At 36.6% G+C, this 16,760-nt stretch overlaps 1 protein-coding gene and 1 long non-coding RNA gene across 2 annotated transcripts in view; one reads left to right on the top strand and one right to left on the bottom strand.

Moving 5' to 3' along the window:
* The window catches only part of LOC127504128 (uncharacterized), a 366,868-nt gene that overhangs the window by 114,426 nt on the left and 235,682 nt on the right, over positions 1-16,760 (top strand). The gene's annotated exons all lie outside the window — the stretch shown is intronic.
* Positions 1-16,760, bottom strand: part of lars1b (leucyl-tRNA synthetase 1b) — a 32,217-nt gene that overhangs the window by 8,572 nt on the left and 6,885 nt on the right. Inside the window, exons 12-26 of the mRNA XM_051878506.1 lie at positions 16,516-16,592; positions 16,304-16,357; positions 14,537-14,677; positions 13,315-13,392; positions 12,231-12,316; positions 11,942-12,007; positions 10,865-10,947; positions 10,387-10,525; positions 5,973-6,185; positions 5,731-5,788; positions 5,218-5,281; positions 4,720-4,903; positions 4,000-4,090; positions 3,098-3,238; positions 1,493-1,633 (exon numbers count right to left, since the gene is read on the bottom strand). Of these exons, the coding sequence (XP_051734466.1) occupies positions 1,493-1,633; positions 3,098-3,238; positions 4,000-4,090; positions 4,720-4,903; positions 5,218-5,281; positions 5,731-5,788; positions 5,973-6,185; positions 10,387-10,525; positions 10,865-10,947; positions 11,942-12,007; positions 12,231-12,316; positions 13,315-13,392; positions 14,537-14,677; positions 16,304-16,357; positions 16,516-16,592 (1,616 nt within the window). The remainder of the gene's footprint in view (positions 1-1,492; positions 1,634-3,097; positions 3,239-3,999; positions 4,091-4,719; positions 4,904-5,217; positions 5,282-5,730; positions 5,789-5,972; positions 6,186-10,386; positions 10,526-10,864; positions 10,948-11,941; positions 12,008-12,230; positions 12,317-13,314; positions 13,393-14,536; positions 14,678-16,303; positions 16,358-16,515; positions 16,593-16,760) is intronic.

Below are 16,760 nucleotides of genomic sequence, written 5' to 3'. Positions count from 1 at the left end.
AACGGTACTTGCCTGACTGCATTGTGCCAAGTGTAAAGTTTGGTGGAGTTGGATTATGGTGTGGGGTTGTTTTTCAGGGGTTGGGCTTGGCCCCTTAGTTCCAGTGAAAGGAACTCTTAATGCTTCAGCATACCAAGACATTTTGGACAATTTCATGCTCCCAACTTTGTGGGAACAGTTTAAGGATGGCCCCTTCCTGTTCCAACATGACTGCGCACCAGTGCACAAAGCAAGGTCCATAAAGACATGGCTGAGCGAGTTTGGTGTGGAGGAACTTGCCTGGCCTGCACAGAGTGCTGACCTCAACCCAATAGAACACCTTTGGGATGAATCAGAGCGGAGACTGCGAGCCAGGCCCTCTCACCAACATCACTGCCTGACCTCACAAATGCCCTTCTAGAAGTTCTAGAATTCTAGAAAAATTCCCATAAACACACTCCTAATAATATATATATATTATATATATAAAATCATCAGTTGAGTCCAATTAGTAATATAATTAGTAAACCCAGGGACCCAGACTCCGCTCTGCCATTTGAATATGCCTGATATAAACAATCAACTTGTGTATGATCAAATGATCAAATCCTTGTTTAATACTGGCCAAAAAACATTTAATTCAAATGTCCATTAATCTTTAATATTTGGACACTTCTTTACAATAGAAATGCTACAGCCACTGTCATTTTTTGAACAAGATCATGTGGACATCAAAACATGCAAACTCAGAGCGAGGGTTTAAACTTTTATTTTGAAATTGTGATGTTTATTAATGATTTATGTTACAAATCTGGTGAAATGGCACACGTTGCATTCCCAGATGAACGTTATAAGCAACCCAAACTCACAGCATATGCAGAAATGGAGCTTAATCGAGCTGCTGAGACGCACTCCACGCATGTAAATGATAACAGTGTAACACTTCGCTATGAAACACAAAGCACGTCAGACATTATATGCATTCCCAAATGCGTGTTATTGGAAGCCCGAACAAACAGCACATGCAAAGACTGAGTTTGTGTGGAGCAGCATTTACTGTAAACTTAGAAGAAACACGTAACCTGCACCTCGTCACACCCCTACTAGACACAAGTGACGCGAGGCGACAATACATAGTTGGATTTCATCAGTGATAGTTCTGTGATGTCGGCTTGGTGTGTTACGTCCTTAAGGAAACACAAGTTTCACTATAATATGCAAAGCTTTGCCAGAATACAGATTATTTTCCAGTCTCATTGTCAACTTGTCGACAAACTGATGTGTTACATGTCAGTTTGGCATTGCAGGGGTAGTTTTTCCCTGTTGTTATAAACATTTCACTCTGAATGGACCAGGTGATCTTAAGAGAGTATAAGAAGACACTTGACTTCTTATTAAATGTTATGACAAAAAATAAGAAAGAAAACACTTGGCAACATGTCCAATACAGTGGAAAATATATAAAAAAAATATAAACAAATATTACATTGTGGTGATGTGGAGAAGTCCATACCTTGCCCTTGGCTGGCTGTGTGTAAGCTTTCAGGCGAAGGCGAAGGTCATGAGCAGTGTCCATCAGATACTGTGAGGATCGAATCAAGATCTCATCCACTGGACCGGCTGTAGGCCAGCGAGCCTTCATTACTGCACTGCTCTATAACGAGAGAAAAAGTGAGAGTGTTAAATGTGCAACTGAGTTAAAGATGCGTTTTGTTCCGGTTATCTACTGGATTTGCACAAACTTTCATTTAAAACAAATTAAAACAAATAAAGGATAATGTATAATCAGCCAGTCATTTTCAGTTGTTTGTAGAGATACAATCTCCTATAGCAATAAAAATTGCAATTTAAAAAGGACTGTTTTCTATTTGAAAACATTTTAAAATGAAAAATTATTCCTGTGATAGCTAAACTGAATGTTATATCCGTTTGGTGTTCAAGAAACATTTCTTATTATTATCAATGTTGAAAATAGTTTTTGTGGAAACGTGATAGATTCAAAAGTTAAAGGTGCAATATGTAAAATTTTCTGTCCGCTAGAGGCCTTTTCAAAACAAAGGCGTAGCTTGATGACGGCAAGTTTGAGCGCGGAATCTTGGGACATGTGGTCTTCACATCACAGCCGGTGGAAATAATCGGGATAGGACTCGGAAAGAAATCATGTTCATGGATGCGATTATTAACGTTACTGTAGTATGAAGCAGAGCAAAACCGAGTGTTGTGGGAGCTGAACGGGCTGCTGGAGTGATTGCGCAAAACACGCCGTGACCAGCGGAACTTTTATTATGCCACAGTCGCCGGCGCTGCTTCAGCTTTTCTGGTCATGAGTATGAGACTAAGACTAAACGTGTTGAGCTATATAACAACAATTAGTTTTCTGTCTATAAATATATCAAAACAGTTGTTCCCTTGTCTATTAAAACATGTAATATATTAAGGCGTCTTTGATGTTTCCATGGTTTCTACAAAATAAAACCAGAAACCGAAGGTAACGCGGGTATGACGCAATTGACAGGCGACTCCTCACACGTCCCGGAGCCTTGGTTAAAATTGCAATTTTCTCACGATTTACAAATAGTTGGAAACATTTGGGATATTTTAAGTACTCAAGTGAACAAAATATATAACACTGGCCTAGTGGTTTTTGGATATTTTACTGCAAAATTCTTACATATTGCACCTTTAAGAATAAAAAAAAAAAAAAAAAAGTAAATAAGTACAAAAAAAATTTATTCAACAAGGATGCATTAAAGTGACAGTAAAGTCATTTATATTGTTACAAAGATTTCTATTTTAAATAATAATCAAAGAATCCTGAAAAATAAAATGTATCACCGTTTCTTCAAAAAATATGAAGCAGCAAAAACTGTTAACAAAAATAAAAACAAGAAATGTTTCTTGAGCAGCAAATCAGCATATTAGTATGATTTCTAAAGGATCATGTGACACTGAAGACTGGAGTAATGATGCTGAAAATCCAACTTTGATCACAGGAATAAACTACATTTTAAAACGCGTTTGAATAGCAACTATTTCACATTATAATTGTTCTGACTGTATTTTTGGTAATGTTATGGTTTAAGAGTAAGTGAGCAATTCCTTTGATAGGGGGTCTCACCTTCCCCAGCAGGGACCAGGTGTGTTCACACAGGTGGGGGCAGATGGGAGCCAGCAGGAGTGTTTGGTTCTCGATAAACTGGAACACAAGATCCCTGTGCATGCCCTCGATGGCCAGCTCCCTGTATTTATCCTTGGCAGCCTTTAAAGAATCAAGATCTTGTTTATTATATACAGTCTCGCTGTTAGTTTACACTAAAGGTTTCCTGACAAATATCATGGAATGACACAATTACATGGCATAATGTTTTATTTTTCTTTTAAATTAATATTACTACTGCAGATGTAATTGCTCTATATCAGTGCTTCTCAACTGGTTTGGCCATGGGACCCACATTTTCCCATGCCCATTTTTTTTTTTTTTTAGGAATTTGACCTAATACTTACCAGTATCAGTTATGTAATTTATTGGTATTTTTTGATAATTTTATGACTTAATTACTGACAACATAACTGCGACATTGCATGCTTGTAATTTTTTTTTGCGCTTTATTTATAATGACTTGAAATACATTGCGCACGCAATTGAAGAGTGCGAGTGAAAAGTTTTTCTAGGTGAGAGACATTTTATTTAGTAACAATGTTATGAAAATAACATTCAGTTAATTACACTGACATATAGACTGACAACATCTCATCTGACCGCAGATACTGAATCAGGACAATGCGTTTTTTTCTCAGGCACTCTTAAACTGTGTCTGACAGAAATGTCAACAGCTATCGTGCAAAACTTTCAAAATAAAAGTCTTGCATCAGAAAAACATAGAATTACGTTTGTCGTCTTTTCTTTGACTGCACACCAGTTGAGAAACACTGCTCTATATAACTTCACCCCACATTCACAAAATGTATTTAGCCAATGGATGTTGTGAAGGATGTTGAATGTAAGTTTGTATACGCTACCTGGAACTCAAAAAAGCCGCTCTTCAACGCCTCCTTGTACATCATTCTCTCATAGTGCTGCTCTGTTTTAATGATGCCGGAATTCATTTCGCTGCAGACAGACACAGATCATGTAGGATTCAATTTAACTAAATAAACAAAGAAATAAGACCTTTTTTTCCAGATTAAAAGTGTGCCTCTCTGAATGAATGAGTGAATGACACATGATCCTTCAGAAATCACTCTAATATGCTGATTTACTGCTCAAGAAACATTTCTTATTTTATAATCATATACAATATTATTATATATTATATTACCATTAATATTTTTGTGGAAATCATGATACATTTTTTTTTCAGGATTCTTTGCTTAATAGAAAGTTCAAAAGAACAGCACATATTTGAAATAGAAATCTACAAAAATTATAGATGTCTTTGTCACTTTTGATTAATATTGGAAGATGAAATCTTTCAGAAAAAAAAAAAAAAAATTCTTACTGACCCCAAACTTTTGAACAGTAGTGTACTATCACCTTTTTATTATCTTTACTTATTACTTCAACAGTACATTATTATTATTGTTATTATGCCACAATATACACTCTGGTACATTGTGCTTTCACTTAAAATTCACTCGTTGTACTAATATAGTGAATGTCTTTTTTTTTTTTGTTATAGTGTGAATAGACCTCCTGTCTGCGATTTGTGTTGCTTTTTTTTTTTATAACACCAGTGTTACCTAATAAACACTCTGTCATTAAACGTGTCCGCTGGTCCAGTCCTCAGGTTGTTCTGATTGGCGATCATCTCTTTCACCCATTCCACCCATGTAAAGAGGCGCAAAATCCCCGCATCTGCCATGGCCTCAACGAAGTTAGCATCCTCCACCGTGTCCCCTGCATCAGCCAGAGCCAAACGCATGCCTAAGACAGACAGACAGAGACAGATGTATGGATTTAATGAGGTTTATGGCATTCACATTCTTAAATCTCCATTACAGGTCACATAAAAGAGCATATAAGTAAATTGTGGGGTTGCAAGGTTAGGCTTAATATAAATAACCACAGACAAGTGCACTCATCAATGACAAATGTAGACCAACATAAATCCTTACATGCATAAGGATTAAATCTATTTCTGATTCTGGCACTAAATAAAACAGCCCGATGTAGTAAGAGTCTGAGAGCATGTAAAGTGTCTGGCCTTCCAATGAGCAGAATACTTATGAAGGACTTACCATCTGCTGAAAATTTGGCAATGGCTTGACTCAAAGTGAGAAAGTTGCCAGTGGATTTGGACATCTGGTGGATATAAACACACCTAATTAGATAGCTGAAGAGAACCAACCACAACATGTGTGTTCATAAACACAAAGGAACTTCTCAACCAGTGTCGTTAATGTTCACTAAAATTAGAATTATTCACAATCATTTTCGTACGTTAAAATAAAGCTGAAAAAAAGTAAAACACAAACATTAATAAGATGAAAAACTTACAAAAGCACATAAACCTTCCTAACTTACTAAAATGACTAGAAAAATATAAAATAAAGCTTATTAAAAATAGTATTAAATATTAGAATACTATATAACTAATACTTAAACGATTTTCTGGGTGATTTATAAGAGATTCGAATTTATGGATATGTGGCCCTCACAATTATACCAAAACAGCTAAAGTTAGAGCCAAGTCAGCGTATGTTGTGAAGCCAAATGTTTACTGACAAGAAAACAGTGGAATATTAACTCACCTTTTCAGAGTTTAGCAAAAGATGACCGTTGGCACGTACTGCTTGTGGCCATTTTCCACTATTAAAATAAAAAATAAATAAAATAAATAATATATATAATAATAAAAAATTGATATAGGAATTACAAGAAACAGGGGGAAAGCGTAGGCGAAATTGAGGTACACAAGAAAAATATACTTCACATTACAATACATCTACACACTGTACAGAAAGATTTGTACGGTCTATAAACTGCATTGTACCTGTCATTGGGCCACATGGCTACATGATTGTAGAGGTAATAGGAGAGGTGGTTTGGCACCAGGTCCTTCCCTGATACTCTCACGTCTACAGGGTACCAGAACTCGAACTCCCTCCTGAGCTTCTGCAGGTGCTCCTTCGGGATGTCCGTCTTTGGGAAAGGTGTTGTTTTGAAGAAGATGTAATCCCACACCTCCCTCGTCATCTGCTCGGGCCTGAGGGGAGGAAATATGTTCTTCTGTATCATTTTTTGGAACTACTATTTTTACTCAAGTAACAATGAATGTGTGTGGCAGGACATTCAGACGGTCAGGAACAACATTTTCCATGTCATTTTTGTTCTCAATTTGATTCACAATGAGGCTGTTTTATGCAAACTAAATTAAATATTAAAAATTTAAGTCAAGTTTACCTTCTATCTGTTTTCCATTATATTACTGCTTGATTCATTATTTTACTACATAGAGCACTGCAGTGATGACGTATTTTTGTAATCCAACTCTTGGGAAGTTAACATCACCCTGGTTCCCTCGACAATAACCCAACAGGATTTTTCCATTGGCTTTTAGATTATTGCACAATGTAAACTTTGTGACCAACAAAAGTTTCTGATTTCTATGTTTTGTTAATCATGATAATCTTCACAAATTAACTCAACATTTATGAATTGTGAAGGCAAAATACAATTGCCAGAAGTAAAAAGTTAAACATAGGCTATAAACCAGGGCCTAAAATCAAAACCTGCCAAGCACCAAATGAGAGTAAAAATTGGTGTTGGCAAGTATATGAAAGTTTCAATCGCCAGTTGGCCGGTAATATTTTTATGAATTCTAACAAGGCAATGTTGTGAGAACATGAATGTAAACAAACGTGAATGACGTTCCGGACAGTCGAAGGGCCAGCGCTGCATCATCACACACATTCTAATTTAAATATTAAAGCGCAAGAAGATGCAAAAGGGAATGCAATTACTCGTGCGCTGTGTGGGAAAGTTTAAACATCCAAAGCGCGCGCCCAGAAATACAAGATTGAGTTCCCCTTCACGTCTTCCTGCACTTGAATGGACAAATTCACACAAAATTATGTCCAAAAAATAAAATGCCTGTCTCTGGGAGTATCCTAGTAAACATAGCTGGTTATGTCTTAAGTGAACATAAACAGTTGAGAAAGATAACGCATGTGTAACAGTATCAGTATATTGGATCCGTGCATTCAGTCTTAAAGTGACAGCAGCCTAATAATCCTGTTGCCATCTGTGTTTTTAATGTTAATCAAATATCAAAGGACAAAGAAAAAAAAAAAAAAAAAAAAAAAACTCACTCACTGTTCTTGACTGGACAGCTTTTGTAACTTCAACAAGGATTAATCTGTTTAATGTATACAGTGAAGATTACGCAGTGCAGTGTTTTCCATACATTTATTTAGTTAAGGCGGCCTGTCACAATATCCACAATGACCGCCACAAATAGCCACCTCCCCCTGCCACCAGCTCCCACGTCTCATACACACAGGTGTGACTTTAGCACTACATATAGCAACTTTTAGACCACTTTGGCGACTTTTATCCATAAAAGGTGCATAGTGATAAATAGGGTGACCACCCGTTCCGCTTTGCGTTGTACCGCACAGCATTTTCACCTCTTGTACCGCACGTCGCATATTGAGAAAATGTCCCGCATTTTCATCAGTCTGTTGGTTTTTAATTATTATATTATGAAAACGTGCATGCGTTCTTTTGCTTTTTCAAGAAAGCATTTTATTTATTCGTTTTGCTGCCTATATTTAACAGCGCTTCGACAGACGTAACATCCCGCCTTACACAAATACAACAGCCGTTTTTTAAAGTCCTATCCAATGGTTGAAAAGAAAGGAGTAAACATGGTCACTAGTAGGTTGTGACGGCTGTTCTGTCCCCGACTGGAGCTGTCCCCAGAAATGTCCCCGTTTTATAGCTCGTTCAAAACAACCCGCATATACAATGCAAAAAGCCGACGAGCATACAGCAGCCTGCTGGAGATCATGTTCACCAACAGAGGGGGCTGTGCAGCTACACTTGGTCGCCCTACTGACAAATCTAGAGACTTTTTTGGATAAATCTTAGCTTTCATTCAGTTGGAAGATGTCGCCAGTACTGGCCCGTGAGCACGAGGTCTGACTTTCCCGGCACAGGATCGCCTCTCTCTGCGTCTATTCTGTGCAGTGAGCGGCAGAACTGACCGTACCGCAGCAGACTCATCAATAAATGAGTATAAAACAGTGTTTCCAAGCACCTGTCACTGTTACTGACTGTTTGGGCGTATGAACATGAACATGAACATAGTTCGTCTGTAAATATGCATATTTTGTAAGTTAGTAGCAGGCAGTGTGCTGCATGAGACAAATAAGGAAGTAATATAGCCAAAACCACCACATATAGCCGCTATTTAATGTAGATGTATGGTGATTTTGTCAGACGATGTCGTGATTATAAATCAGGAATTTATGAGTATAGTTAGAGTGACTCCTGGTTAACATGTAGTATTAATGGGTCATGTTTAGTCACTATTTTATACATGTTTCATGTCTGACAACAGAAACAGATAATATGTAAATGGGAACAGCTTTACTGGGCATTCAGCTGTATTACAGCATGTGACAGGCCAGAGAGCAGAAGCAAAACAGATCTAAAGTACAGTACAATTTGCTTTCAGTTAAAACAGCTCAAAGATGCATTTTACTCAGGGACTAGGCTTAAACCTTATCTGTAAAAACGGGGATTTATTACTTAAATTTTAAACTTAAAACTACAGTTATATCTACCTGAAAAACCTATTTGAAAAGCACTGTTTATTTCATTTGTATCTTTGTTCTACTGTATTTACTTGTGCTATTGCTTATACTTGGATTATTTGTTCTTATTTTATTACTGACTCTTTACTTGTCTTTAATAATGTTTTACATTTACATTAGTTAGGCTAGTAGTTTTAGCTGTGGTATCAAAATTGGATTAGATAATTGTGAATTTTCACTGGTATTTAAACTTTTGGTCATAACCTTCATGGCCGATAAAAAAAATAAATATTTATGGCCGGTAAATTTTCTTAAAGGATTAGTTCACTTTCATATAAAATTTTCCAGACGAGATGAGGAATAAGGGTCTTATCTAGCGAAACGATCGGCCATTTTCGAAAAAAAAATGTAAATGTATATGCGTTATATAAACAAATGATCGCCTTCAACTTACGGAACGAACGCAGCGGCAGTTAAATTTTTTTCCGTAAGTAGAATAGGGAAGGCGTAGAAAAAACAGCGTAAGCTTTTTACGAAATACGAAAGTACGGTTTTGGCGGAAGCACTTGGAAGGCGATCATTTGTTTATATAAAGCATATACATTTACATTTTTTTTTCGAAAATGACCGATCGTTTCACTAGAAAAGACCCTTATTCCTCGTCTGGTATCGTTTAAAGCCCTTTGAAGCTGCACTGAAACTATAATTTTGACCTTCAACCGTTTGGAGACCATTGAAGTCCACTATAAGGAGAATAATCCTTGAATGTTTTCATCAAAAACCTTCATTTCTTTTCGACTGAAAAAAGAAAGACATGAACATCTTGAATGGCATGGGGGTGAATAAATTATCAGGAAAATTTTATATGAAAGTGAACTACTCCTTTAAGTCTCTGGACATTGGCAGGTGTGGCAAAAAGTTAGTTTTAGGCCCTGCTATAATCAAACTACACCACGGTCACATGACCTCAACATCATCACCACTAAGCTTCCAACAACTCTTAGTCTTTATTTACCAAACATTGAAAGTTTGAGTGAGAATAGTTGCAAGATTGCGATTATAAACACAAGGCTGTGAAAGCGGACTAGTGAGTTTACATGTTCAGCGTGATGACGTTTAATGTCCACAAAAACCTCTGTAGTCACTTGTTAGCAATCACATTTACTTTGTCAAGTACAACAAAAACCCACAAGGTGGTATAACTGATGTAAGTATCTTGAGTTTGTGTGCACCACAGACCTTATTTCAGACATTTAACCAAATATATATTCCAAAAACCCACTGACTTCAGGACAAACCAGAAGTGTTAAAGTGCTAACTCTGAGTTCTGGCCTACAAAAATATGTAATTCCTGCAGCACTCTATTTTAATCTTTAAATTATACTAAGAGTCCTACCCCATGCTAGTGGTAAAATGTCAAGGCGTAAGCTGAATAAATGGGGAATATGGGACTGACTTACATATAAAATAAAACTAGACTCCAAATTCCAAATGATTATTATCCCCATCAACCACCTTTCCTCATTCTCCCCTGCTTAAGTGATGTTCAGCCTACAAAATCTTGTATTAAATAAATCTGTTGCATGCAAAGTTCTTTTTTTGCATTTTTTTAAACTTTCAAGCTTTTCCTGGAAGAGCAAATAATACCTGATTCCCAGTGGGGAGGGTCCTTGTCCGTTGAGAACCCCTCCCTGGAGGAGATGTGCCACGGTGTAGTAGGCCATGTAGATGGTGGAGTCCGACAGGGACTCAATGAGCCATTGTTCATCCCATGGCAACCGGGTTCCTATGGGAACCAAACACATAAAAGAACTCCAAAATCAAAGGTTCTCTCTAAGGAACGGTAAGAAAATTGCTGATGGTATCGCTGAGTGGTTTGGGGGCAAGGGAGGAGTGAGAAATAAGAGTATTACAAAAGAAATATAGATGGGCCTTGTCCTTACAAAAAGACTTTGATTAAGATAAGCTTCACACAAAGGCGGCCATCTGAGGTGATTTCAAAAGGATGTGTGCAAAGAAAACTTTGAACAGTTTGCCTAATTATTACTAGCAATTTATTCCAAAAGAAATCAAACAGGATGCGGGAAAAGCTTGCAACAAAGGCACACAGACAAGCCGGTCTTACCTAACCCATACGTTCTGGAACAGGCATGCTCCTGAAGCCAAGCCAATGTTGCTTCAAAGTTCTTTCTGGTTTCATCACAGAACCTGAAGAGCAAGCATAAAGTAAATATTCACACATTAAAGGATTAGTTCACTTCAGAATTAAAATTTCCTGATAATTTACTCATCCCCATGTCATCCAAGATGTTTATGTCTTTCTTTCTTCAGTTGAAAAGAAATTAAGGTTTTTGAGGAAAACATTCCAGGATTTTTCTCCATATAGTGGACTTCACTGGGATTCAACGGGTTGAAGGTCCAAAATTCAATGCAGCTTCAAAGAGCTCTACATGATCCCAGACGAGTAATAAGGGTCTTATCTAGCGAAACGATCAGCCATTTTCTAAAAAAAAAAAAAAAAAAAAAAAAAGTAAAATTTTTATACTTTTTAACTACAAATTCTCATCTTGCAATGCTCTACAATGCACCACGCATTAAATAATCACGTTGGACAGATCACGCGTGATGTAGGGTTCACTTCAAAATCGTCCAACATCGTTGTTTTTCCTTTTTTTTGTAAAGGCCGTTTGACTTAGTCTTTGCACGTTCGCTTTGTAGACACTGGATCGGTACTTCTGCCTACATCACACGTGACCTTTCCAACGTGATTATGTAATGCGTGGCACATCGCAGAGCAGTACAAGACAAGCATTTGTAGTTAAAAAGTATATCATTTTTAACTTTTTTTAAAAATGACAGATCATTTCACTAGATAAGACCCTTATTCCTCGTCTGGGATCGTGTAGAGCTCTTTGAAGCTGCACTGAAACTGACATTTGGACCTTCAACCCGTTGAACCCCAGTGAAGTCCACTATATGGAGAAAAATCCTGGAATGTTTTCCTCAAAAACCTTCATTTATTTTTGACTGAAGAAAGAAAGACAAACATCTCGGATGACATGGGGGTGAGTAAATTATCAGGAAATTTTAATTCTGAAGTGAACTAATCCTTTAATGCAGCTTCTCCAGAAAGAATGGCACCCCATAGCAACTTGACAATTTTCCACTGCAATCTCCCAATGCCACAAAGTGTGAGACTTACGTCTCCAGAGCCTCCAGGACGCCCATGGCTTGCTTTTTCCATTCCTCATTGCCATAATCCAGATACCTGCCAGATAAAGACCCCAGTCACTGTCTGACAAGTCAAATCAATCAGGGACACCGCAAGGCAAGGCACCGCGATAAAAAGGACTAAAATCGCACAAGATCACAAGGATAAGGCATTCTTTTATTAAACAGGAAGTGAATACAAGACAGAAGTGGACGTTATCATGGGCTCTGAGATGTGTACAACACTGTGTAGTATCTGTATGAGAGTTTTCTGCACTAACCATTGATCGCACAACGCCACAACACACTCGTCTGCAGACCGAGATAACACCTGCTTCTCTGGCTCCATGTAAATCAGCGCCTCACCCTAAAAATATGAACAAAATTGAGTTAGACCAAGTGTGTTTTCATATTTTATTTTTAAAAAATGGATTCCCAATCCAACACTCAATGGTTAATCATTAACCCTATAAAGCCTGTAAATACATCATATTTAATATGCAAAGTTCTAAGGCCTCTAAATTATCAACATGATCCGAACTGAAAAAAATGCACACAATCTACTACATTTCTTCTGTTGTCTGATTGATAGTTTAAACTTTTTAGCAAGTAGAAGGCCTTTTAGTATCATTCTAAAATCGTCCACCTTCAGGTCGTAGTTTACATGTCGTTTTGCTGTGAAATCTTTACTGATTTTTATAAAGCAAACATAAGAATAACTTTTACTGTATGTTGGCAATATATCAAGATGAACACTTACTGGACTGAAGCAACTTAGGTTTACTTGATTATCCATAGATAATGTTTTAGAAAAATCATGTTAAAATGTGAGTATCAAATATGATCCATTAGGATCAACCATAATTGTAATGCATTGCATTTTGTGTTTTGCCCTCACAATAAAAAATACAGAGCTTTGATAATAAAACTTAGCATTTAAATATCATCTTTCTATGACATATTATTGGGAGATATAGAGTGTCTGCTAATATATGCATTTTATGTAATTAGTCTATTATAAAATTATAAAGATCACTTCGATTTACATTATAAGCTATTATAAGATCAGAATTTCATCTTACTTTTTGGCCATATAAATATCAGCAACCACACCAAATTGCATATTTTGCTCAGTTTGGGGTAAAAAACTGAGTTTTTTTTCCTCCTCAGATATGAGCTCCATATTCTCCTGTATCATACTATTTGAGCCATAAAAGCTTGATGGAAAAAAAAAAAAAAAAAACACATGCAAACTTATTTAGATTTTGTCTAAAGGTTCAATAAACTGTTCCATTTCAAAAAAATGGATTTTTCAGACTATTATTTCAAATGTCAGGCTTCAAGGTTAACATATAGTCCACCAACCTTTTCCACCATCATCTTCTGAATGGGCTTCTTCACATCCTGGACCTTCTGTCCCTTGAAACCCTCCACTAACATGATCTAGCAAAACAAAGTGCAGTAAAGTTGTTCAGGTGTGCACATGAAGGTATAAGTAGTCATCTACTTCTAAAGAAACTGAACCAGCAACCTTTAGATGCTACCCGCATTTAAAACAAGCTTATACCATGGTCTGTCTGAATACTCGATTCTGATTGGCTGGAAGGTGTGCTATAAAACAGTTTAATGCACATGTAGTACAAAGTCAGTTTAGGTGCCTGTGCCTGTGTGTTTGTGAATTTGGAGGTGGAGCTATCAAGATAGGGATGTGGTCCTTTTGGTTAGGGGCATGTTTGTTTTGGTGATTTCAAATATCAACAGCGATTGTCAGAAATTACTTACTGCACCTTTAATGCTCTGCTTTCATTTATGCACACACACACACACACACACTAGTCACTTGCACAGGGGTTGGAGATTGTGCTGCGCGCACACAGAAACATTCAGGAGCACAGAAACTTGTTGTCAACGCTGTCCTGTGACTTTCATTAATAAATTAACTTTGCTACTGAATCACTACATTATATTACTCAGCAAGGAGGTTGTACCGTCACTGTTTTTGAAGTAATTAAACTCACAGCTTCATTGCTAGTTGAGAAACACTGCACAGATGCAGTTAAATCACACACATCTCTCTCACTTTCTCTCTCTCTCTCTCAATAGCTCGATAGGCTAAATCATTCAAATAAATGTTATGACTCAATCCAAAAAAAAAAAAAAAAAAAAAAAAAAAAAAAAAAAATGTAATCTTACCGCACTACTTTATCTCTGTGTCTGATTTAAAGCGGACAGAATGCAAGATCTAATGAGTCGTAGCTGATAAAAATAACCACCGTTTTTATCCTTCCAGTCAAATTTAACGTCGTAAACATCAATGACAGCTTTAACTTGTCAATGCTGGCAAATGACCATGGTATAAGCGGGATAATCCATGACTAGCTGTGCATTAAACGATTTGAATGCACTCAACTTCACGTCGGGTGGTTCTTTGCCTTCACAATCTGCATTAAAATATTTTAATGCACAGATAGCTGTGGATTATCCCTTACATATTTCAAAAGGTGTCCCCTACATGGATTCCACTATGGTACTATATTAGAGAAGAAAATGTGGAATTTGAGTGATGTTGGTGTTCATATGGTCTCACCCCCTCGTAAAAGCCCTTAAGGTAGACCTTCTCTTTGGCCTCAGCCAGTTTGTCTCTGTCATTCTGGCTTTGGATCTTCAGTTCATCACAAACCAAAGGAGCCGACAGGTTCCCATACCCTGGAATCTCAATGATGGGTACCTGATAGAACATAAAGCCATAAGCCACTTTAGTTTAGACAAACAAAATCTAGGATCATTCTGAGAAATCACTTAATCCATGAAGTAGTCAGACAGGCACAGCAAGGCAAATTGCCTTTTTTTTATTTTTTTTATTTTTTTATAAAGTAGTCAATAGCTTATACTTTCCATGCAAATCCAGACTTGACAGCTATGAAGACGAATAAATTACAGCCACTTTCTTCACAATTACTTTGTTGATAAGGAAGGAAATAAAGTACAAGTAAACTGCTAACTGAAAAGACGTGTCCTGCGTATGTGCTGCAAAAAAACATTGTATAAAATACAAAATACTGTTTGTTTGTTTGTTTGTTTGTTTGTTTATTATTATTATTATTATTATTATTATTATGTACGCAACTTCTTCTGAAACTAAATTTAAACACTATGTCATCCTAGTGCTTTAAAGTTACAACCAAACTCAGGGCAGACCTTCAGACTGTTCTGACTCGGGTTGCTATATCATTTCTAACTGATCCGACTTTTGTAATTCCCGTATTGGACTTCCGAGCATTCCCAAATTCCCATAGACTTTCATGGAGGTGGTCAAAGCTTTCATACAATAACCTTATAGAGTATTTAAGGTGTCTATCACTAGCAGACTTAACTATCCTAGGCCAAATTGCTAAAACATGCTAGACATGTACCAACAATGTGCTAATACATGCTAGCAACATGCTAATTCATGCCAGCAACATGCTAATTTATGCTAGCACTGTGCTAAAACATGTTAGTGATGTGTTAAAACATGCTAGCAATGTGCTAAATCTTGCTAGAAACATGCTATCAATGTGTTAAATCATGTAAACAAAATGCTAAATCATTCCAGCAATGTGCTAAAATCATGCTAGAAACATGCTGGCAATGTGCTAAATCATGTTAGGAACATGTTAAATCATGTTAGCAATGTGTTAATTCATGCTAGAAACATGTCAGCAACTTGCTAAAACATACCATCAATGCATTAAAATATGCTAGAAACTTGTTAAAACATATTAATAAAGCATTAGAACGTTTACAATATTTTATTGACTTCTTTGAGTAAACTTTTCAAACGTAAAGCTTTTCAAAGTTATTTTAAACTTTCAGACAAGGCTTTGTCAAGACAACATGAAGGTTTGTCATCAAACTTTACTCATCTAGTTATTCTTAATTTTTAATCTTATTTTTTTCTTCTTGAGTTAGAAAATAAGAAAAAAGCGATTAAAAATAATTTTATTCTTCTTATTATAATTTTATTATAATGTCTCATGAATCTGGGTCCATTGCGTAATACTGTAAAAGTATTGTAAGCCTAAGTAGATTGTAGAACTCATTGGCACTAATGGTCTTTATGATCCATTTAGTATTACAAAGCTTTTGCAAAATTGACCATTCTTTTTTTTTTTTTTTATGGAATATTGCAGTGTTTATCATAAATATATCACAATAATAGCAAACCACAACAATCCAATGATCCAATCAATTCCCAACAGACAAAATCAAGTCCTGCCCTACATTTTTCCTTGTTTGAGAAGCCATTTCACGTCACAATTGCAAAGAAAAAACTATTGCTTCAGGCTGACTTGTTTTAAAAAGAGCTGCTTACCGGCTCAAATGGTAGGACCATAAAATCTTGAATTCCATACTTCTCTCTCAAAGCCTAGAGGAAAAAAAAAAAAAAAAAAAAAAAAAACATTCAGGCATTTTTTGTATCGGGTACATTCATCTTATCTAAAATCCAGTTATCTCTCTGGGAATTTCCCTCGCAAACAGAAATCAAACACAGTTGAATCAAGAAAAGAAAATGAAAATGAACACCTGCTTCTTTTTAATGTCCCTCAGAGCGGCGATATCATCAGGCGCATCTGACGGCACACTGGTGACAACTCCAGTTCCTGTGACGACAAATTAAATGTCAACAACCTCCCATAATGAACTAACTTACTCTAAATGCTCCACGTCACATTTTTCCCTCGAGAACAACTTTTATTCAGAGGCGAACAACAATGATCTATATTAACATTTCTAACATATCAATTTGGGGAAGGCACTTTCAGGGTGAA

This window comes from Ctenopharyngodon idella, chromosome 21 (assembly GCF_019924925.1).
Source record: "Ctenopharyngodon idella isolate HZGC_01 chromosome 21, HZGC01, whole genome shotgun sequence".
In the NCBI taxonomy this organism is placed as follows: domain Eukaryota; kingdom Metazoa; phylum Chordata; class Actinopteri; order Cypriniformes; family Xenocyprididae; genus Ctenopharyngodon; species Ctenopharyngodon idella.
This window is presented reverse-complemented; position numbering and strand designations above follow the sequence as displayed.